The 24,891-nt window shown below is 37.5% G+C and overlaps 1 protein-coding gene across 1 annotated transcript in view; it reads left to right on the plus strand.

Annotated features, from left to right (window-relative positions):
* The window catches only part of ADCY2 (adenylate cyclase 2), a 210,226-nt gene that overhangs the window by 161,880 nt on the left and 23,455 nt on the right, over positions 1–24,891 (plus strand). The window contains exons 16-19 of the mRNA XM_063399668.1: positions 8,193–8,330; positions 17,655–17,774; positions 21,461–21,645; positions 23,177–23,261. Coding sequence (XP_063255738.1) covers positions 8,193–8,330; positions 17,655–17,774; positions 21,461–21,645; positions 23,177–23,261 — 528 coding nt within the window. The remainder of the gene's footprint in view (positions 1–8,192; positions 8,331–17,654; positions 17,775–21,460; positions 21,646–23,176; positions 23,262–24,891) is intronic.

The following is a 24,891-nucleotide window of genomic DNA, read 5'->3' on the forward strand; positions in this document are numbered from 1 at the left end:
CTCACTGTTTCACTCTGAGTTTATTAATTGATTCTGCTGTTCAGCAGCACTGCAGCGTGGCCCAGCTCTGTCTGGGGTGAAGTGATAATTCAGCCATTAGAGAAGAATAGGAATTTTTCCATCAAAGATGCAGCACCATAGTAGCACAAATAAGGAGGGTACAGACTTCTAGAGCCTGTTCTTGTGGCATCCCCTGCTGGTCTTGGGCAAACAGGCTGAGGGCAGGGAGAGCTGACAGCTCTCACAGAAACAGTCATTTGCCCATAGGCATTAAACTTTGCTCAGTCCTAGCTAAAATGGCATACATATACCCTGAAACTTGAAAGGAATTTATATCTTCTATATTCTAATTACTTTTTTGTGCCTATTACATTTTTTAATTTTTTGTTGTTTTTTGGGTAGTCACAGTATTCAAAGATACTTAGTCTTAAAGATTATGAGTATTTTTGATCATAAAGATAATATTTGTCTTGTATTTTTATCTTTTAAATGTAGGCCCTTCTTTTTAATGAACTTTGACTATTTTCTTTGAATTTTCCTTTAGGAGTTTTTTCCCAAATAGAGGGATAGAGGACAGTGATTGTCCTTTAGCTCATGTCTCTTCTCTTCACCTCCTCGAAGTACAGATGAGTTCATAGAATGCATGTGAAGGCCTCAGACCTAGCAAGTGTTAGATGTGTTTTACCTCCTGCTGTGAATGCAAGAAAGCAGACATCTGGTATCTAAATGATACATTGGGAAATGTAATGCACTCAGTAGGAAAAAAACCACTCTAAGCATGTAAAGGAAAGATCTTTTGGGTAGCTGAGGTAGCTGGCCAAAGAAATATTAATCTCAAGATGTTCTTTATGCATTTGATGCAAATACTGTCTCAAAAATCTATTTGCATTACGTGGGACATGCATGCACTTAATTGATGTGAAATTCTCCTTGTGCCAGTAACTTTCCATTAATATGACATGGATTTTTTTTGTTGTATATGTTTATGCCTTGCAAACCTGTTTGACTACTAACAGAGAAGATAGAAGCAATGTCATCTCATCTGAACATATTTGTAGTCTCTCTTAAATACCCAATTGAATCGTGGAATTAGCAGAACACCATGCCAACAAAACAAGCAGCAGAAATAACTGGCTTCACAGTTGAGAAAGATGTTCTGATTTGAGGTTACTGAAGTCTCTGACAAAGGGCAGCCATGAGCCCTGGCCCTGCTAGAAGAGAGCACATTATTTACACCACACCACTGTAGAAAGAGTGATACACAATCTTTACCTTTTTTTTTGCAGGGGGTTGTATTTTACTCTAAAGCAATTGGCACTGGCACTTAGGTACAGTCAGAATGACTGTGTACCTATAAGATATTTAAAAGCTCTGTAAGGAAAGAAATATCAGCACCAGCAATAATTGGAAATTATTTTCAGTCTGGAATTTTACCTTTCATATGAGTGTCTTTTAATGCAGATACAGATGAAAGATCTAAGCCCTTTAGTTTCTTCCCTAGTAAGGTTTTGCCTTACTAGAATGAAGATTAAAACAAAGATGTTTAGGTGAGGAGAACCTAAATAGGCATGTTGGCACCCACAACAAGGTCCTTGAAAGAGGCTCATCAATGCTAAAAATCATTCTAATGAGTCTCTAGCAGAGGCACTACAACAGCAAATCCATCACCACTTACTTAGTATCATTTTCAGACTTCAGGAATTGTTATAATTGTACTGATTTCACTAACAAAAATCCTTCTTCTTATTCAGTTTCTTGAGTTTCATGTTTAGGACATTAGTTGCATGATTGAAGCCAGCTGAAGAATTTCCTAACTCGATGAAAACCGCATTCTTTATGTCTGCTTTGCCAAAAATTTTCTTTTAATAACTTTTCAAATCCTGCAATGCTGTCATTTAGTGTTTTTGCCCATGATGAGATTGTAAGGTAATTTCAAATAAAGAGTTACCCTGGCATGCTTCCTCATGTGCAAACCATTTTTCCTGCAGTTATTGAAAAAGCGGGAAAGCAGAGAGCATCCAGATTGTTTTCAAGGGTCTATAGAAGTATTACCTGAGAGCTGATACACATGATGTGCTAGTACCAGAATATGGGCACAGATCAGAGCTCCTGTTGTGTGAGACAGTTTTTGGCTGGTAGAATCTCACTTGGAGATTGAGACTTGGCCAGTGTAGAACATGGCATTCAGAAATTCTTCCTCTAGTTCAGTGCCCTGAGCATTGTCCTTAAAATGTCATTCAGGTTTGATTCTTCTCAAAACTAGTGGCTCTTTCAGTATTTTCTGAGAAAACTAGAAACCTTGATGGGAGGGACTGAGAACAACTTAAAATAGCATATAATACAGTGATAGTATGTTTCAGTGAGGAAAGCAGCACAGGAAGTGCCAGGACTGAACTCTGACTGCCTAAAGGCATATTTGTGCAGGTCACTGACATGTTCTTTCCTTTGAAAGACACAGCTGAAGGGAATCAAGTGGCCATTTTAACATCACCTGTTGTAAAGAATAATTAGCACTGCAAAGTATGGGGAAATTAAAAATGTGATGATGACTTTAGTTTTTGCTGTTATTTCTTTTTTCAGGATTCTAGATTTTATCCAGTCAGTTGCATGAAGTAGAATTGAGCAGACTTTTCACCTGGACACATTTTGTGTGATTCAAAATTCCTAGCTTAGATTTATAGGTGCCACTATGGAATTCAAAAGCTTGGTTTTACAATACTCATTTTAAAAGTACTTTGGTCCTTTTTGTTGACATTAGGAGCATTAATAAGTATGTAAAGTAAAAGCTTGTGTCAGTATAGCAAAATCCTCCTTCTCCAAGTTTATGTCAGTGTAATTGCTGTCAGCAAGTTCTTTAGGTTTGAACTTTGGTGTCTTCTTCAACTCTGAGTGAAAACAAGAGTGTAAAAAAACCTGAATTTTGTTTCTCTTGATTGCATTCTTTGAAGCATCAATACTGGTAAAATATCAATTTGTATTTGAATGCCAAATGAAAAGAGCAACAATAGAACTGTAAAAAATGTGATTCACTGGCTTTCTGTAAATAAGAAGTTTTTAGTGGAAATGTTCCAACCTCAACTAGCTTGTGAAGGAGAAGTGTGACAGCTCTTGAAACACTGTCTTTCATCTACAACATAGCTGTCACAATTAATTCTCGCACCAGTTCCTTGATCCCACTTAGAAAGACAGCAGTCAACTTATTAAATGCTGAAGTAGGTTTTTGTGTGTGGAAAGACAACACAGGATATATTTTAATGTCCTGAATATTCAAAATAAGTTATTGCTCATTATCAAGTTGTGCTGTCATCAGATTTAACATGTTCAGATGAAAAGATAATACATTAGTCACCTCTCATACTACAAATACCTATTATTTCTAGTCAGTAAATGATAAACATTGAACCATATTCTTCAAGCTCCACTTAGAATAAATACCGTGATAGAGATCTGATGTCTTATCCTACTTGCATGCTTCCAAGGACTGATTCTTTCTTTAATCTCATTCTCCATGTTATTCAGAAAATTGCAAAGGAGACATGATATTTACAACAAAAAATGTATGGTGGAATCAGCAAAATAAGCCTGCATAAGTCTGCTTTTAAGAGTGGTTTTAATGATTACCCCCACCCCTCCAGTTCTGCTTCCAGGGATTCCCCAGATTTTCAGCTTTACTGAACTGCTGCAGTCTTACTACCTATGGACTGGATCTGGACTGCTCAAAAGTGAAACGAAGTTCAGCAAATCTGTTATTCACACAGAGAATTATTATTTAATAGTATATTCTTTCATGTTTTCCTAGGAATATTTATTTAATGGCTTAAAGATTTTTAGGATTTTGTCATAAGTTTTCCTTTCAGACAAATAAGGTGGGCAGGGCAGATGTACTGAACTAACAGGGGTCTTTCCCGTCCAGAACTCAGAGTTGTGCATTAAACAGCCTGGTAAGACGTACATAACTCAGTTGTGCTTCTGTTTGACAAGTAGAAATAACTATCTAGAACTTAATGTTAAAAGTTGCACTCTTAACACCACTCACGTTGTTCTTTGGTTAGAGCCAGCAGCATCTTGTAATTTTAGCAAGAGCAATAGAAATAATAGAATCTCTTCGTTGATTAATCACATTGACTGGATGATATATTGTTTCCTGAAATTTATGTTGTTCTCCAGACCTTTTCTAAGTGATAAAGTTCCTCTCTTTTTTTTTTTTTCCCCTTAATGGTAGCAGGAAAACACTTTTTTAAAGAAATGTAGAAAATCAGTCCAATAAGTTCCTCCTTACTAAAATATATTAGCAAGGTCAGGTGATATTGTTCAAAACTCTTGTAAACAAAGAAAAATTGGAATTATTGCAAGGAATTTTAGTACAGAAGTGACATAAGTGTGTACCTGTTTTCCAGGTACTTTGAAAATGAAGAGAGTTCTCAGCAATACATGCTGTTCTCAGCATGGACATTGCTAAGTAGTCTCAGCAATTCTCTACTGTATCTTTGTTCAATTATTACTTTCAAACACAAAAAAAGTTCAAATTTAACAATTGGAAGCATTGATGTTTAAGTAGAAAATTTTGAAAAATCACCATCATTTGATGCCAACATTCTTGTATTTAGATATTGGGATTCCATGGAGATTTTTCTGTGTGAAAGTTAATTTTATCCTCAGAATTAAGATACTGCAAATTGTTCATATGAGTAGAGAACACTCAGTTTACATTGCGTAGTGCTACTAAAACACGAGAGCACCTTTTTTGCAGCATTGTTTTGCATTTTTTACTGAGCTGTGGTTTTTAAGGGTTTGAAATTGAAGGTAAGGGCTGCTAGAGCTTGTTTGGTCCAGTGGAGTTCTGGAGCTGGGAAGTGCTCCTTCCTGACCCTTTGAGGCCAGGAATTTGATGGAATTTAAAACCCAGGGAGGGGATCCTCCTGTCCCACTCCCATTGAAGTCTGAGGTGCAACTTGTCGTGAGGTGTTCCCAATGGGCATGTATGATACACAGAGGACCAATGACATAGATCCATGGACAGAACAGCTCTCTTCCAGCACCCACATAACAATAAGCAGCACTCACATAAACATGATCAACACTGATGGTCTAGTTCTTTCTTTCTGGAGGATCAGGACTGATGGACTATACACTTCCTGACTGTCACCATCCACAGGCACGCTTTCACTCACGGGTCTGGCACGTGGAATTTTAGTCAATACAATATCCATACCCAGGCTCTGCACCCTTTACCAAGTGACCAGCTCAAACCTTGGGTCTTTCAAATGTAGATCTCCTACTTGCCAAACAGTTCTGTTTGAATTTTCTTTATGGTCACACACACCCTGTGGGTCTCCTCAGGGACTGGTCTGAGCCAGTTCAGCTCCTGACACCCAGCCCTCAGTTGTCTCACCTATGTGATCTCTCTCCAGGGCCTGGCATCCATCCCGTGCCCCTTCCCATCTACTCCAGCATGAAGTTTGCTGCCATTCACACACATGCAGGCTCTGAATAAGGACTGCACTTACACAGAGGATAATTAGAGAGAGAAGTTAATAATAAAATGCAATAGACTCATTTAGAAAAGTACTCACCTGCATCCATTTCCTTTCATCCTTTCTCATCACCACCTACCTGTATTTGTACATCTCTGATCCACATTTATGCTTTCCTTTCCTCTCCTGTGTCCTGTCCCCTAAATGCCATGTAAGTTTTCCACATACCCACAATGCCCTTAAGATATACCAGTGTTTTACACAATTCCAAATTGCTTTGTCCGATTAGCAAAATTAACTGCCATATGCCAGCCTGCTACCCTTTTAGGCAGGAATCACCCTTTGTTTGCGGGATGTCCTGGAAAGGAAGATTTCTCATTGAAGCTTCTTGGTAGGTTTTCCATCAGAAATCATGACTGCAGCAACCTCTTTCAGTCATCTTAGAAGCAGAAAATTCAGTGGCTTCTGTTGTTGATGTTACTCATCAACTATCACTGCCCTTTTGATCATCACCAGGTCTTTGATTTGATTAGCTTCTTATCAGTTGACATAAACCCTGTAAAATTCATAATAAATTATATCTTGTTCAGACTAGATAATTTATTTCCCTCATTAACTTATTTTCTTGGATTTTCTAATCCTAAAGACTTTCCTTGAGCATTATAGTTCCCTGTAATGTAACTCAGAAAGAACACAGTGTACAGCTTTACATATACATATGTAAGTATATATATATAACTTCTTAACTATTTTGTATTCCTAGTCCTTTCTCAGTCTACTTGCCTAGTTTTTTGTGTCTAATGCAACTTAGACTTACCAGCTGGTTTTAATTTTCCAAGGAAATCACAGAACAATATAGGTTAAGTTGTAGTAAAGCTATGGGTGAGCTATAGTAAAGGTAAAGAGTAATTAGGGCACAATTTCATGACTGCTTTAATTTGCCATAAATCAATGCTCCCTGACTCATTGGGTTTTAGGCAGACTAGACAGATAACTGAATGATTCATTGTCACACAGATCCATTCCCTGCATCCATCAGAACACTTCCCTCCTGTAGCAACAGCAGCAATCAATGCTTTGTGCCTTTTACTACATTGAAGTGTGTGGGATGACAAAAGTTTTGTAAAATCTATGTATGGATTCAAATTATATTGAAATTTTCTGTGTACTTAGGGCTGAAGAACAAGGTTAGAGAGTTCAAAAAGGCTTTTGAGCAGGAATTTTTTGTTAAAAAATGCAGGTCCTTTTATGATTTTGGGTCGGTTTTTAATAAGGGAGAGGAGTAATGTCTATACAAAAGCTGCGTGTTTTTTCCCTTTTCTTTGTCCATCCTTAAGATTCCAGTGATTGTTTTGACCTTCCTGGAACTGAATTCAGAATCTGTTCAATTCAGTATGCAAAACTCCCTGTCATTAAAAAAAAAAAAATGTAAAAAGAGCTCTGCATATACAGTGGATTTGTCCAAATAATATATAATTAGGAGCAAAATACTTATGTGCAATGTGATAAAGACCTTCATGCAAAATGCATTCCATGTGCAGGGTAGTGATGTAATTTGGCATGATCTGCCACAGCTATTGAACCTGAAAAAAATGCATTTTACATGCTGTAAATTAAATCCTATATTTGGTAGTTTTTCATGCTTGAGTTCTCATTTTTGAGAGTTCCTGAGCTTGTATCTCTGCTGATGGTTGGGGCAAGGGTGAAAACAATATGCAAAGCCATCTTGGATAATGTAAATTAAGTAAATAGAGAAAAGGCATTGAAAAAACCAATTATTTTTCTGGGGTTGTCATGTTCCTTAAATTTTCTTTGCCTTTTTTACAGAGGTTTCCATATAACTGAATTTGACATTTGGAAAGGGCACAAGATGCTTCTAGGCAACCTTACCTCCTCATTGCTAAAGTTTTGGGAAAATTAATGTTTATTGGATGTGTCACAAATCGTTGTTTATTCTCTGTGAGCTTCTTGTGCCTCTAGGCACTATGCATGTATGAATGGAGACTTTGCAATGTCTTCTTAGAAGCAGATTAAATGAGTCAGGGTTTTTTATTGTTAATTTTTGCCACTATATAAGAAATTTTTTCTATTTCCTAAATACTTTTTGTGTCAAATTTTATGCCCAGTTTTCTATGAAATGCTTATTTGCCTTCTAGGTAGTTTTAGGGAAGGTTGATTTGCTTCACTGAGTTATTTTCCATTTAAAATTAATTATCCAACAATACTCCAAAAAATGAAAGAAAAGCGTGGAAACTCTCTTGTTTTGTGGGCTTCCTTTATTCCATGTCAAAGATTTTGCAGAGTCATTATTTACATTTTGAAGTTTCCAGAGGCTACTAAACATGACTTAATTCAGTCAAGGCAGGTCAGTTCATTTTCAAGGATGATGCTGATGTTAAAGTTAATGACGCTGCTGCCAATTGTATTTTCCTATTATTGAATAGCAAATATATATGTATTGAATGTTTAGTAATTTACTTGCAAATTATAATTATTTAATGGAATATTATGGCAGATATTTAAACAAATTCTACTTTATTTTCATGTTTAATCATTGTCAGTAATTCTTGTGAGACTATAACAGTTAAATAGTTCTGTACAATGTTGTAAGATTAATGCTGCCCTCAGTCCTGAGATATCTTGATTCTACCCCTGTTTATACTAATTAAATATACTAAAGATCTTTTTCTTTCTCTTTTACAAACTGTTTGCACTTAGCAATGCAGCAAGAAAGCATCAGCTTCTTTGTTGTGGATCCTGAAATCATCTGGAATAATTGCAAACCGTCCTTGGCCAAGGATCACTCTTACATTGACAACCACTGCTATAATATTAACCATGGCTGTATTCAACATGGTAAGGGCAAAAGGGGTATTTTTTCATGGTTTTTGTCCATTTAAGATTTGTTGTTGTTGTTTTTCAGTATTTGTGTATATGTTAAATTTATGGCCTGTGGCTATGCCAGGAACCTATGTGATAATTGCCAGAGACAAAAATGTAAAGCAGAGCATAAGAAAACATACTGTGGCATTGAGACCTCTGCAGACAGGATGCTCGGCAAGAGTTCAGACCCTGGCTAAATTTGTTAAAGGAAAATATTATTTATAATGAACTGAAAACAATTAAATCGCAGCTTTGAATTGTGCAAGTCCCTTAGTCATCTATGCATCACTTGGAAAAACAGCATTGCTGAACAAATGAAGTATCTCCTCATTGGATTTGTGGAAGACCTTTTGTGAAACAAACTAAGCTTTATTCAGTTTTTGTGATGCTCCTCTGCTGACCTCAATATGAACATTATGTATACATTATTGATTTCATATGCTTATCTTTTTTTTTAAATAAGAAAAAAATTTCAAAGTTATGTCAAAACTTCAAAAGTACTGACCTAACAACTTTGTTAGGGCTTACATCTACTTAAGTGATTTCAACCTATGCTTTTCTCTCCTAACTGGGAAAATCCATGTAATTTTATTGTTCTTTTGCAGCTATAGCAATTACAGAGTAAATATGTCATTAGTTTGCCTAAAGCATGAATCTTAACAATCTCATTTAGTCTGAGGGTCGGTTGTGTAATGGGATGAGCAGTACGAGGGATCAAAAGTCTTCTTTTGTTTTGTCCTGTTGGCTAAGGAGGATTCTGTTCATAAACCTGTGAAATTGTTCCAGTTCAGTTCTTTATCTGCAAAGTGGGAACTCTAACATTTATTTAGGCAATGTTTTCATCACAACATCAGTGCATAGATATTATTCATGTTTCAAGTGAATGACATTCACATTTCAGTGCTTTTGAAACTGCAACTCTAATGCTTCCTTGAGTTGCTGGTACTTTTGTTACTTAGGACTCATAAAGGACTTTAAGATTGATAATACCTACACTGTTTTGTTTTCCCACATTTCAAGGGACACTTAGTCAATAATTTGTTGCACTAAATACTAAATTTGCCCAAATGATGTGATGTGGGCTTTTAAATGTGAACACTTGAAAATTCTGGTAGAGTATTCTCTCCATTTTTACTGGGTTTCTTTACTGTTTACTCCAAAATTTACTGTTAAATTTTTCTAGTCTCGTTAATGTTGGTTTTCTGGTCTTTCTATTTCCTTCATTTTTTGAAGGAGAGGAGAGAACCACAAAACCAATTCCATTTCCAAAATCTAAAATTCACATAAGTGAATTTAGTGTGTAAGGCTGGGAGAGGAGAAACTCAAAGAAGCAGTGGCTGAAAATGAGAAAATAAACTGACTTTTCATCAGTGAAAGCAGTTAGCAATGGAAACAGTTATTCTAAAAAGCTGTTGATTCTCCATTAGCTGAAGACTATATGCCTTTTTGAATTATAACATTTAGCCATGCAAAAGTTATACAACAGCATAAACCTCAGAGATTTAATAACTTGTAAAATGAATATCAGGCTAGATTTTCTCTTATTTTGAACTCTGTAAATATATCAGAAGAAAAGAAAGAACCTACTTGGGTTTAAAGTATACTTTGAGTTAGACTTCATGCATATGGTTAAGTATAAAACTGTAAAAGGAGATACAGTCAGCAACTGTTTTTTGCTTAGACGAAAGTTCTACTAGTGTGTACAGCCCACTTCAAATTTGGCCTTCAAGTAGTAAAAGACATTTTAGCAAAAAAAAAAAAAAAAGGAGTTGTTCAGTACATAATTTTTAGAAAAAAAATTTAGTTTTATTGGCTCATGTCCAATTTTATGTGGACTGGATGTTATAGTAAAAGCTAATAGGCTTTATTTTAAAGTCTTAGTGCCTTATCAGCAATGCTACAGTGTTACAAATAATCCTGTTCCATGATATGCATGAGATGATAATTTTAAGCACAATTCCCACCTCGAAACTAAACCTTAATAGTTTGACTAGCAAAAATGACTTTAAATGTGATTGTGAAATTTGCATTAGCAAATTGTGGGAGAGACTCTGAAGTATCATTATTATATCTCCAAGCAACATGTACTTAATAGCAGGGTCTGTTAACTGCATTTACTTCCATGAACCATTTCAGTAGAAAAAGGCAAAATGTAGCCATTAAGATTTAATGGAGATAAAAAGTGTCTAGCCGTGTGACACCTGATAAATCATCATTAAGACCAAAATGTCAAACAAAGCTCAGTCTTCATGGTCAAGGGAGACTGGAGAAGAGTGGGGGTGCAATTTTATTTGAAATTATCTGTTTCAGCAGACGTCTAAATCTCTTCTTCAGGCTTGAGACATATGCAGTTCTGATCAGCAAAGGGAAGTTAAAAATGTCACATAAGTATCTAATGTCACATAAGTATCAAATAGTTCTGAGCTGAAGGGAGAGGTTAAGCATTAGATCTGGTGCTATATAGACAGCAGGACATCCCTCAATGGCTGAGGAAAGTTGTTTTTGTCAAGCTGACCTGCTTTAAACTGATCAGGAGAAAGTATCCTGCATGGAGCAATCCAGGCGGCCCAGAGAGACTGCAGGACTGTGTGACTGTGAAGGGTTAATACTTGAAAACTGAATGAATGACTGCATGGAGTACATCAAATGATTGTGCCTCACCATCCTCTGGGATTTATTTGATCTCAAGGAATAGGGCATGGTAAAAGAGTCCTGCAGCAGCTCCTGGTTTCAGTGAATTCTGCATCAAATGCATGAACGGCTCTTGGCACAAGTAACAAGCTCTCAGGGTTGTACTGTCCCACTAACTCTTAATTACTCTCAACTACCAGCTTTAAGATTCAGGACCACAGAATCATAGAATCATAGAATCATAGAATCATAGAATCATAGAATCATAGAATCATAGAATCATAGAATCATAGAATCATAGAATCATAGAATCATAGAATCATAGAATCATAGAATCATAGAATCATAGAATCATAGAATCATAGAATCATTTGGGTTGAAAAGAATCTTAAAAAGTCATATAGTTCACCCCCCCCCACCCGCCCTCGCCATGGGCAGGGACATCTTCAATTGAATCAGAGTGCACAGAGCCCTGTCTAACCTGACTTTGAATGTTTCCAGGAACAGGACATCCACCACCTCCCTGGGAAATGTGTTCTAGTGCCTCACCACCCTCATCATATATTTCCTTATATCTAGTCTGAATCTGCCCTGCTTTAGTTTAAAATCATTACCCCTTGTCCTATTGTGACAGACCCTGCTACAAAGTCGGTCCCCATCTTTCTTAGGCCCTGCAGGTACTGGAAGGTGCTCTAAGGGCTCCCTGAAGCCTTCTTTTCTCCAGGCTGAAGAACCCCAGCTCTCTCACCCTGTTTTCACAGGAGAGTGCTCCAGCCCTCTGCTAATCTTTGTGGCCCTTCTCTAGATTTTACTTGCTTTCTTGTCTTTTCATCCAGTGAATTTTAGTAACTGGACTGTTTCCTCTTAACACGTTTAGGAATGTGAAGATTGAGAAAGGTTTTAGTATTTCTGTTCCATTGGTTAATGTACATCTGTGAGCACGACCTGCCTTAAATGATGCAAGTATTGCCACTCCCCCCCTTCATTGGTCATGAATGATATCCTGTGTTAAAATAATGACAAATAATTAATCAAACCTGCTTTCATTCTCATGATGGAAAGTTGCTTTCTTTACTATACTTCCTTTTAGTGGAGTTGATGCTGTTGCTGAACTTGTATTTTTAATTGTTAAGCACTTTAGCAGATACACTCTAGTTATATGTCCCCATAGAACCTGGCACACTGAAGATCCTGCTTTGGAGTATGCCTAATGCATGTCTTTCAAGAAGAATATACAGACACTGCCTAGAGATTGACCTGGCCAGAGGGTTGGAAGGAGAAAGCACAGCTGAAGTAATGTCATTTAAGTGGTACTTGCCACTTGCCCAGCCACAAATCTATTCCAGGATTTAAGGAACTTTAAAAAATCAGTATCCGTCTAGGTACACAGACTAACAAAGATGCACTAGCAGGTGAGACTCTGCTCTGAAATAATGTTTACAGCAGTTCTGGTTTCTTTCAAGGATGTGGGAAGGGATAGAGTCGTGCTGTCACTGCCTTTCTAAATGAGCATCTCTGCGTGCTCAAATGCAAAAGTCATGCTGTCTGAGTCTGTAAAGGGCCAGCAGGCTCCTCATGTTTCCTCTTGGTGGGACTTTGAACAAGGCAGTGACTTGCCTCTACATATTGCTTCTACAGGGAGCTGGGAATTGAATACATGGCGGCTCGAAGATAGTTACGCATTTTCATTTGGCATACAAACTTTCATAAAAAAAGAAATTATTGAGCCATTTTTTAATTTGCTCCCTTTGACTGTTAACAAGAGAGACGCCAGAGACACCAAATAACACAGAGGCATGAGCACTGTGAAGTAAAGAAATGTTTTACAAACCCGAAGTCAAAATGCTCTAAAATTTCTGCCAAATGCATTTCAGTACTCTCTGGATTTTCATTATCCGTTTACAACTTACCAATATCTCAGCATCACCTTTATTTGGTGGAAAATTGCACAATAGTCTTGGTAGGAGCTTAGCATTCCAGGCCGTCCTTAAACCTCTCCTTTTGAGCTTGGGAAGAGGGGGAATGACACCAGAATTTGTGATTATTCACACTATTCTTGGGGCATTCTTGTGAGGATCTGGGAATAGAAGTCCTGACTCAACTGCCTGTCCAACTGCCATTTTTCAAAGGAAGCTGTGGTATGCATTCTACATCCAGGTACTTTCATGCCCCAGTGAGAAAGATGACTTATTTCCTAATGAGATCTAAACTAGAGTATTATGTTGTTGTTTTCAGACATCAAGAGAGATGTGCTAATTTGCTCATCACATCTTTTGGGGGGAGGGTGTGTCACCACATGGCTCTCTCTGAAAGCAGGTATTTTCATTACGTGAGGTGGAAAACTTACAACTGAGGATTGCAGATCATGTGAACACAAGAAAAGAAAAATCTGTTAGAATATACGAAGTTAAAATAAGAATTTAATGGTAGCATGCTCAGACGTTCCCTGGCAAACGTTGGTATTCACAAAAAATACTGCTTTCATTTGAGTCATTTGAGTGGGTGTGACTGCTTAGTAGGAGTGAACCTACTCTTCTAAAAAATACTATGTTGAAGAACAATATGTATCTTCAAAGCATGATAGCAGATGTAGATAGCTGAGGAGAGACAAGAAAAACAAGTGCAAACACATCATTCAGAAATAAGTGTTGTTTGGCTCATGGCAGGTGACAAAACTTCCATATCCTTTTTTCCCCCTTTTTATATTTATTAATATATGTATAGATCTACCATATTTCATATAGTGTTCTGCATACACAGGTAACATTTAGAGATCAGAAATGCTTTGTGCAAAGTTCAAAATCCAAATTAAAATGCTTTAATAAAAATTAACATATATAAATATGCATGCCATATATGTTTCTATAATATAATTGTGTTTGAGTTCTTCATGTTATATAATCTTTACTCTGGGGACTTGCATAAGGTGGGATTCTGAAACTAAATATTTCATGTTTACAGAAAAAGTATATGCACTGTTAGTGGGATGTGGGTTCCCTTGGCAAATGCCCTCGTTAACAAAAGCTATTAAATGGCTGGAGGCAGGGAGGGGGAGTACATCTTCACAGCTGTCTGAAGGGTTTTTGACCAAAATTGTTCCTCTTAAAAGAGGCAGGCGAGCATCAGCTGGCTTAAAAAGTAATCAAGCAACTTCAGAAAATCCTTAAGTAAAGAAATAGTGTGAAATAGTGTGAAAAGAAGTAAAAAAATACAGAGAATCACAGAATGGGTCAGGTTGGAAAGGACCACAGAGGTCATCTGATCCAACATCCCGGCTCAAGCAGGGTCATCATAGAGCACAGGGCACAGGATTGCGTCCAGATGGTTCACGAAAATCTCCAGTGAGGGAGACTCCACAGCCTCTCTGAGCAATGTGGAAATGTCTACCAGGAGACAGAGAGCTATGAGTGGAAACAGATGATTGTCAAAACACTATGATGACACTGTCATAAGTCACCTCTCTGGCATCACACCTCTGTCTCAGCCAGCAAGAGCAGCCTTGCCCAAATGAGCAAGCAACAGCACAGGCTGGGACAAGCAGGGAAAACCACTGCTCAGGTTTGCCCCTGCACACAAACTCACAGGGCTCTGTCTCCAGCATGTGCATTGATGGCTTGCAGGGAGCTGCACATGTGCACATAAAACTAGAGTACCTGCATCTCCCTTCAGCAGCGTGTGCCAGTAGGGGAACCTGCATTCCCAGAAGAGGGAGTGTGTGCATTTCACCTGCACATCCTGTGGGAAGAGGCAGATGTGCATGTAATTCTGCATGTGAACGTCATTAGAGCTCTTTCTGAAGGGAGGTTGTAGACAGGTGGGGGTTGGTCTCTTCCACCGGGCAGCAACTGACAGAACAAGGGGACACAGTCTCAAGCTACGTCAGGGAAGGTACAGGTTAGATATTAGGAAAAAAATTTTCACTGAAAGAATAATAAAGCACTGGAATTGTCTTCCCAAGGAGGTGGTGGAGTCACTATCTCTGGATGTGTTTAAAAAAAGACTGGACATGGCACTTAGTGCTATAGTCTAGTTGAGGTGTTAAGGCATAGGTTGGACTTGATGATCTTAGAGGTCTCTTCCAACCTCATTATTCTGTGATTCTGCGATTCTGTGATTCTCTTTGGGATCAGTTATACAAGAATGCTTCAAAATCTGTAGGTGTTTATTAACATTTTGTAGGGTCTGTTTTTCCTGGTTTATCTGATGGCAGGTTAATTACATGTAGTTTCACATGCACAGTTAAGTTGGCAAAGCAGGAGAACCCAAAATTGCAACTGCATAAACACAGGTGAGTGCCAGCTTGGTTTTGGTAATAGGTGGCATATTGATAACCTTTGCAAATCCACAGCCTTGGACTTCTGTTGAAGGAGAGTTGAGAGAGAGTGGCTTCAGACTCTTCTCAGCAGAGATATAAAACTTACCAAAAGGCACTCTACACAGGTGGTGACATGGGAGGTTGGTCAGTCTTTAGAAAGACAAAAGAAGTCACTGTGCATGTACAGTGCTGACTGCTGCCAAGGGGGATTGTGGGTCTCTGTCCTTGGAAGTTTCCAAGACCTGGCTGTACAGAACTGTGACTGACCAGATCTAACATTAGTTAATCAAGAAACCATTTTGACCCACATTTAGTTGCTCTGCATGAAGCAGTTCAGGTTTTCTCTGTAACAGTAGTTAAAGACAGAAATGGAGAAAGAATTTAGAGGTGGGTTACAGAGTGACTACCTGCAGAGAACAGCGTGTGAGAGGGAGGTGACCTGTGGAGTTCTACTCTGGTCAGCCACGTGTGGATTTTCATATTTAGTGTATAAGAGGAACTATGAAATTTGCTAATAAATTAAGGTGACAATCAGTGTCTGTGAGGTAAGGCTTGGGATTTTAGATTTTAGTCAGGTGTGGATTTGAGTAAAAGAACTAGGAAAAAAATTAGTAGTAAAAAGCTCAAGATTATAGCTGGTCTGACAGATCAGTGACAAGAAATTCTGATACATGTTGGAAGCTCATCAGATGGATAGGCAATGAGTTCAGGATTTTAATTAATTATGTGGGTTTAATGTCAACTCAGCTGAATCACAATAATCATCCATGTGACTGCTTTTAACCCATGATAAGTATAAACTGCATTTACCTAGGTAAGTGCAAATGAAGGAAAGCTACCTCACATTTGCTGATTTGTGATGTTAATAGCTGGGGTGATGTCCATATGCAGAATGTGTTAAGCTCCTGTAACATCAAGATCTGTCTGAGACTCAGCTGCATGAGTTACAGTGAGCTATTAAGGTTTTGTAGCTGTGAATAAAGGAGGATATATAAATTCTAGATATATAAGTTCTAGATATATAAATTCAGTTTTTATATTCAATTTATTCAATACATATTAATATCTCCGAGGCGGGTGTGAAGAGGATGGTCCAGACTCTTTTCAGTGGTGCCCAGAGACAGGATGGGGAGCAATGGCCATAAACTAAAAGACAAGTTCCACCTCAACATGAGGAAGAACTTATTTACATTGAGGGTGGAAACGGCTGCTCAGGGAGGTCATGGAGTCTCCCTGTCCGGAGACATTCAAACCCCACCCGGACACGTCCATGTGTAACCTGATCTAGGGGACTGTGCCACCGCAGGGGGGTTGGACTGGATGGTCTCCAGAGGTCCCCTCCTACCGTAAAAGTTCTGTGACTCTAGGATGTACGGTAATATATTTTCTGCAGAATTAGTATTAGTGCTATTGCATGACTCATTGATAAAATCTGGGAAGTGTGTTGGCAGTTTTGGTCACCCAGAAGGTTGAATTGAAAGAAATATGTACAGAGGGTGACTACTAGACTAATTAGGGGAATGAAAAGCTTGTTTTCAGGGAAGGAACAAGAAAAAACATAGATTGATGAGCACAGTGAAGTCTGAGATGACACTAAAAATTAGGACTTTAAATAACAGGGAGAGAAAGAAGCTATGTGAAAGCTAGAAGATAAGATTATGACAAGACAAAAAACAAGAGAACTAGCCATGAAGAGTGGTTAAATGTAGAAACAGCTTAAATATTGAGATTCAAACTACTGGAATAAATGTAGTCACTGAAAGCTAAATTGTTAAGAAAGCACTGGATCACTGCAGCAAGGGGCTCTGTATGATGATGGTTTCCTGTGTGATTACTGAATATGATGACCCAACAGACAACTGGATCCACTTTTCAGTTTCAACTACTTTAGTCCTGATATTAATGTCAGCATTATTATGTTATTGCATCTGTGTAAACCAACTTCACTAAAGACTTCTTATTCTTTCTTTAATTCTTCCTGTGTTTAAATAGGACATTCAGTTGAGGTAAATCCAGGAATTATTCATATTGAGTTTCCTTCTTCATTGTCTTGTGGGTGTGTGAGCTTCTGATATATGAAAGTAATACAACAAAGAGCCTTTTTCTTTTATTCAAGTGGAAAGTGTCAGGTGAAGGTTAGCAAAGTTGTTTTTGTTTGAAAATGCAGGAACAAGTAATCATGTTTTGTCATCTTTCTTTTCCTATTTCAAATTAAAATACAAAAAAATAGTGAAATACCAAAGTTAAATGGTTACATGCAAGGCTGTCTCTGCTTCTCCATTCCTATTCTCTATTTTGACCTTAAACAGCTGTCATGCTAATGGATTATATGTTGATTTTTTTTTTTCTAGTTTTTCTTGGATAATGCTGTGATAGCTTTTCCCTCAGTTCTTAATTCATCAAATGCAAGTTTTCCTAACTCGAGTAATCAGACACAGTGGTGTATACAAAATAACTGTTTTTTCCTACCGGTAAGTTCATTTCACATTTCTTTGTTTGTTTACTACAATTACCCTAAATTGACTGTTACTAGATCTGCTTGAAGTCAAACACCCACCCATTTTTGAGACTGCAGTAAAAGCTTGATTTTTTTTTTTTTTTTTAAGTCAGCTGAAACTGCATTTGAAATAAGTGGGAAGTTAAATGAGCTTAGTACTTCTGAAAATAGAGGTTTTAATGAATATCAGATAAAAAAGCAGGAAACAGCATAATAACAAGGAAGCTTAACTCACCCATGCTAGCACGTTACTCGACACCAAGTTAACACACAGCATCTGCAGAGCAGACTGTGCACTGAAAGCCAGGTTAGTCTGCAGGCAGGTTTCCCACGGTGGGAATATTTTCAGGTGGCTGACCCGAAAATATTCACCATTTTCATCAAGTGTGAAATTGTCACACTCCTGCCATTGTATATTTGTTAAGAGGTGGTGTGAGAGGAGTAGAAATAAAACTCTCATGTACCATTATATAAACTGTTTAAGAGACCTGAACTGATCTGAAGATGTCTCAGTGTGAACAAAAGCACAATGGCACATGCAGGAAGAGGGGGAAGGACATTGCTGCAAAAAGTGGAAACTGTATCCTAGAGAGCAGTGATTCTTAAAAGGATTACAAAAGACCTGCAGTTGAAAAGAGCAAGCCATATATTGTGTCAAAATAGGTCAGCTGGGTTTGGGTGAATAAGCTGGTGGCAGTGAGAAGAGAAGGGAGTTTATTTCATCTCTATGGTGAAATAATGAGACCATTACCAAAATGGTGTGTCCGGATTTCAGGATTTATAGCTTTTAAAGTATTAAAAAAATTTCTTTCATCTATGAAAAATTGTCTTTGATAGATTGGCCCAAAAACTTATGTTAAAATTTCACTTCTGACATTAATAAATAAAGAATCACAGTTAGCTAAAAATTTTAAAAACTTTAAAACAGCTCCGAAATACATTGTTTTCTCCACACACTGCATATATTTTAGCTTGAATAAGCTATAAATTCCTTTTGAGTTACAACTTTTAATTTTTTCTTTTTCCTGGGATTAAAATTTCTCTCTCGTCACTCTATAAGATATTGATTACTTAGGATGACAAATGTTTGTTTCCTTAAATTAAAAATTTGTTATTTTGAATCTGTGTGTTAGTTTTAAGCTTTATTCATGTCAGTAAAGTTTATGTGATTTATGATAGTAAACCTGACATCTATTGACTATGTCATCTAAAATGAGTACATAAAAGCTTCACGAATTACTTTAGCCCCAATTGAATTAAGTTCATTGTGAAGCAAAGCAATTGATTTGCTTCCTTCTCTACTCCCCAAAACTTTTTTGATTAGTATACCTTACTTTTTAAAAAGACTTAGCAGGGATTCCTCAGTAAATTATAGGGATCTTTTTGTGTCTAGTTTTGTTTAGTTTTGCTATGATGCTTCTGTAGCTTCCGTGTAATAGAAGTAGATGAGTATATCTGCTCCTGGGACAAAATACAGTCTGGTATCAGTGCTGCAGCTCCACACGTTAAATAAATAAAAGTTGAAATACTGACATTTAATATACAATGTTACAATACTGACATTTAAAAGATGCAGTTTTGGAATCTATTTTATTTGACTAGGAAATTCTTTTACAAAATTACTTTGTCCCCAAGTTTTTCTCTATAGACATATAGGAGTAGAATTCCTAATTACTTCAATAAAGATCTTTATACTCACAGAACTGTAGGTCTTCAATTTTAAGAGGAGACCGAATGCATTGGGCTGGAATCTATATGTGTAGAACCCTGGTGCATGGCACCAGACCTGTGATCCCACTAAGAAAGACACTCAGACTCTGTAAGGTATTGGTTAAAATACCCTTATTAGCTAGCACATGAAAGAAAAAGAGAATAGATGGAATTACACCCTTTCAGATGCTGAGGTGCAGATTCTGTCCGTGGAGATGTTACCCAGCATTTTCCTCTTTTGAGCTGTTAGAGGATTTTCTTAAAAGGAGGTATTTCTATTCACTGCTTCAGCTGTCAGACAAAGAGATGAGGTCCATGAGAACTTGCTGTTGCACTGTTGGATAAAGCCAAGGCTGCAGAGGTGGCATCACACTGGTACCAAGTGGGAGCTGCCTGCAGGCTCCTGGGTTGTGACAAGGTGGCTGAGCTGGCTGAGGTTATCCTGTGGCCAGAGTGCACTGAGCAGAGCAGGGGCCTGTGCCTGCTCAGCTTCACTGCTCTGTGGATTGCCAGACTCTCCAGATCTGCTTGTTTCCTACTGAAACACTGCATTTCTCTGCAAGGTCTGCATTCTTAAATGTGAGGCTGTGCCACTTTTCTCTAATTTATCCACCCTTGTCTGAAATTTTCAATCTATTCTCTGCATTCCTATGGAACACTGTCAGAGACTGTTCCACTTGAAAATTTCTAGGTCTTTGTCAAACAGTATCCAGTTGCAGATTCAAGACTGCCTCTGCTGATTTCTTTTTGGAAAACTGATTTCAACAGTAGAACGCCTTATTGACTCAAAAAAGGATGCTGCTATTTTTATGTAACACTGAATTTGGAGTGTGACCTCCTCTGAAATGCAGCTACCAGAGAATTGGTGATTCTGAACAATAGTTCTATCTATTTCTTATTTCAACCAGATGAGATGGCAGATAAATTCTGTCTGATGGGTCCTGTGAAAATTCTCCTTCTTAGTGATCCTCCAAAATTAGTATACAGTGATTCAGGTTCTGCCAAAAGTGCTGCCATCAACAAGTCAACAGCAGTCCGAAAATAGCACGACTAGAAATAGAATGCTTTGTAGTTTCAGAAAAGAAACTTCCCTTCAAGGTGCAGGACTGTAATTTTCAGGAAGCATTTCTGGAAAAGCGGTTGAGTATTAAAGACTAAGATAATGATTCTAGAGAAGATTTCTGTTTTAGCATTAATTTTGATGTTGTAATGGATTTCCAGAAAGTATAATGAGAAAATATTTTTTTCCAAGAATTTAACTTCAACTATATGTATTTTTGTTGATATATATGACATAGGAAAGAAAAGGCTTTTATTTTTTTTACCAATTGAATGTATTCTTATACAGGTATTACTCCACAGGATTTGAGAAAAGGATTTTTTATATTTATATTATTCATAGGCCCTGTTAATAGCTTTGTATTTTTTCTATCCTAGCTGCATTTCTAGAGTTTGTAAAGTTGCCTATCTATGATATTCATAACAACTGTGTACTGCAGTTGTTATAAAACATCAGTTTTATAACAACTGCAAATTTGGGCAATGAAATTATTGTTTTCAGGCCTTTAGACATTTGACCTTGACCCAAATGCTAGCAAGACATACAGGGTAATCCTGAGACTCGAGCATGAATGAAAATTTTACAGTGGAACAGGAATAAATCTTATGTCAGTCTGCTGGCAGCAGACTCCTACATTAGATTTCAAAACCAGCAGTGGTATCCCACAAATGTAGATGAGTAAATCAAATGTGTCCAAGGGTGAAAATTAGGGAGCATAAAATTATTTTTATTGGCTGTCTACAAACTATAGTGTCCCAGATTGTGATAGATTACACACTTCAGTAGTCAGTCAATTTGTTTTTTAAAGTAGCCTGAGGATTTTATTATGCATGATTTCCTACTCAAGAGCCAAATTCTAAACATTTTTCCATTTGATTTCTCTTTGCCAGTATTTTATATACAGCTGCATATTAGGGCTCATTTCCTGTTCTGTTTTCCTGAGGATAAATTATGAGTTGAAAATGGTAATAATGTTGATTGCATTGGTGGGCTACAATGTTATCCTTCTGCACACTCATGGGCCCATGCTGGATGACTACAGCAAATTTATGTATGCAATGGCACCTCTTAGAAGGTAGGTGGCTAACTCCAGTCTTTCTGAAGATAAATACTACCCATGGTAGTTCTTACACCATGGAATATACGTGTTTGGCTAGTTCTTACACCATGGAATATACGTGTTTGGCTATGTAATGAGTCATAATGTAAAATCACTGTCCTGCTGCAGTTAATATTTGATTTAATATCACACCTCAGAGGATTAGAATAAAATAAGTCTGACAAAGGCATTTAAATCACATACTATAGGAAATAGGATATGGCTTAATTTGCATTTTTGTCTTAAAGGGCATTACAAAGAAGTCATCATCAAGTTTGCTAAGGGCTCAGGCTGCACATCATTAAGGCTTTTAGACCATATTTACTGCAAGACAAAGAAACTTCCCCAGAACTAGTACATAGTCTGAAATGTTTACAAATGAAGTCTTAGTGATTGAAAAAATTAGTAGACCAATAGTGGGGATATTTTTTGTTTTATTTTGCTGTGCCTGTGCATTTGTAGCTCAAGTTTTTAGTGAGACTGCTGAAATCTTTGTTACAGGTGATAATCGGTAAGACCAAAATTATGAGTCCATTTCCTGTTATTGCTGTGTAAAATAATTTTTAGACAGGTGTAATTTCTACCTCATTTTCAAAACAAAGAGGTGATTCTCTTCTGTGTAGGCCAAGTGTATGGTATATGCCATACCAGAAATTCCCGATATTTAGTGTAGTTTCATTATCATTTTTCCTGTGTTGTAACAATCATGGAAAAGGATCTTAATTGAAAAACTGGGGAAAAAAAGTGTAGGTTTTCTTTGCACTTAAATCTGAAGATTAAATAAACAAACCCAAGTCTTTGTTTCCATTTTGTTAATGGGAAGGATATGTGTGTGATGGTATGGAGAACCAGGGGAGAGCTTAGATCGAGCTTGTGCTTCCGGCAGCTTTGATTTTGTCAGTGAAGGTCTGTGTCTGTTGATATTTTCCTTCCTAAATCTCTCACCAAGGTTCTTGTTTCAGTGGCATAGGTAGGGGAGTTCTAGTGTGAACTGTTTCCCATTACCTCTAGTGACTTTTGCCAAAGCAGAGTTTCTAATAAACTCCGTAAGATCTCGTTTATATCTCCTGTAATTCTGAGGTGAAAAGGTATCTCGGGAGATAGGTGTTTTAATTTCTTTTTCTTCATATTCATTGGATATGGTTGAGCTCTCCACAACTGAAATAGCTTTATTGTATTTAAAATCTATTTTTATTCTATTTGTCTAGAATAAGCTATAAAATTCTCTCCATTTGCAAGTGAAAAAGGATATTATTTTTCCTAAATTCTTATCTTATTATCAGACTTCAAAATGTAGGCACATTTGCAGAGAATGTAGTAGAGGTGTTTAAGGCTACATAATATAAATAATAATATTTCATCAAATAATATAGCATATCATATTTAAATGTTTTTATTTTATATACCAGAAAGTAGTACATATAAATTGTGGTTTTACTTTTGCACTTGAAGTAGTGTTGGTTTAACTTCTGAGCAGCCTGCTTTACTCATGTTTTTTATTTTATAGGCCAGGAATACTGAAGGACCTGAAGACAATGGGCTCAATTTCCTTGTTCATATTCTTCATCACGTTACTGGTTTTGGGTAGACAGGTAAGACACACACTTCTCTTCACCTGCACCAGAGGACACAATGCCAGCTGCCTCATGCAGCCTGTCACCTTCTCAGAGAAATGCCTTTCTCCTGTTCTTCCCCATACCCTTCCACAGGGGTGTCAGGAGGATCTATAAAACCATTTTCTTTCTTGCCTTCCAATACTCCCTTAAAACTCCCCAGTAACTCTGGCTGGCATTATGCTGACAGAGCACTGTGACTATTGCTTGTCGTCCTGACCGACACTGGCTCGTAGCTTCCCCATTTGCTCCCATCTGTCTGCATCCATCTGCTGTCGCCCTGGTTGCTTAATTGCAAGCTATTTTCTTCACAGTTATTACAATTTGGTGCAGACACAGAAACAATATAGCATGCACACAGACGTGTGCCACACGCTGAGGCCACGGTTGCACTAAAACTGTGACCCAACAGGAAACTACTCTTTTTATTACTCACTTGTGCTTTTCCAGAACAAATGCGATGTCAATGGCCTTACCCTGTACTAAGCTGAAGAAAGATGCCAAGGCAGTTCTTTCTCTAAATCCTCAGGCCTGTATAGGATTCATGGGTAAAAGCTGCAATTCCAGCCCATTGTGCCAGAACACAGTGCACAAGACAGGGCTCTGAAATGGAAGAGGCAATGCATGTGGGATGTCATGAACAGCCTGAGCCTTCACAGACTGCAGCCTTGGGAATTCCAGACTGTCCTTAAATCATTAATTTACATTAAAATTCCTCAAAAGGTAATGACTGTCATTTAAATTGGCATGCAGGCCCTGCAGGTTACTACACAAAAAAATCTTATCTGGCAGTTTCTGCAGTTTTTATTGTAGTGAGGAACATCCTTTGTGATTTAGAAATAACATTCTTCATCTGCCTTGTCATTAGCAGCACATTGGAGTTTATTCATTTGATGGTAGGTCTTATAACAGCACAGCTACTTTCCCTCAGACAGAGGCTAAGTGCCATCCCACTTCATAAGTGGAGAACCTTTAGTCCCTGTCAATCCAAGTTTCAGATGGAGACAGAGGGTGCAATACCAAGAATAAAGGAGAGAAGAAATATCATCTTCACTGGGAAAGATTTCTTAGTTGCTTCAGTCACATCAACAAGAAAGTTTGTTTTGCACAGAGCTATGGGTGTTCTCTGACACACCAACTAAGAAATTATTGTGTAATGGAAAAAGTCTTCATTTTCAGAGCTGTAGGACCAGGATCCTTGTCGTGAAAGCACTTATTTATACCTCTTCAGTCTTTAGCCTTTGATTTTCTGCTAACTTATTCTTCCTTAAAGAAGGAGAAAAAAATCTTCTGCATGTTCAAACACTCTCAAGCAAAGTCTAAATATTACTGGAAAATGTTATGAACTAATTTTAATACATACCTGGCGTAAGACCTGCCATTTTAACTTACTCTTGATAATATTGATGGGTAGCAAATGCTTAGAAAAAGAATAGGGGAGGAAATCAACCTGCATAGAGTGACTTTTCCAGGGACATATACTTTCCACCTTCTGCCAGTTGGTATTTCTGTGGCTGTGTTTAATAGCTATTGGCTGTTTTGCCTTGTGTTTCACTCTCTTACCCCTTTTTTAACCCATTTTGTCTTCCTGGTTTTCCCAACACCGATA

The sequence above is a fragment of the Prinia subflava genome, chromosome 1 (assembly GCF_021018805.1).
Source record: "Prinia subflava isolate CZ2003 ecotype Zambia chromosome 1, Cam_Psub_1.2, whole genome shotgun sequence".
NCBI classification, from domain to species: domain Eukaryota; kingdom Metazoa; phylum Chordata; class Aves; order Passeriformes; family Cisticolidae; genus Prinia; species Prinia subflava.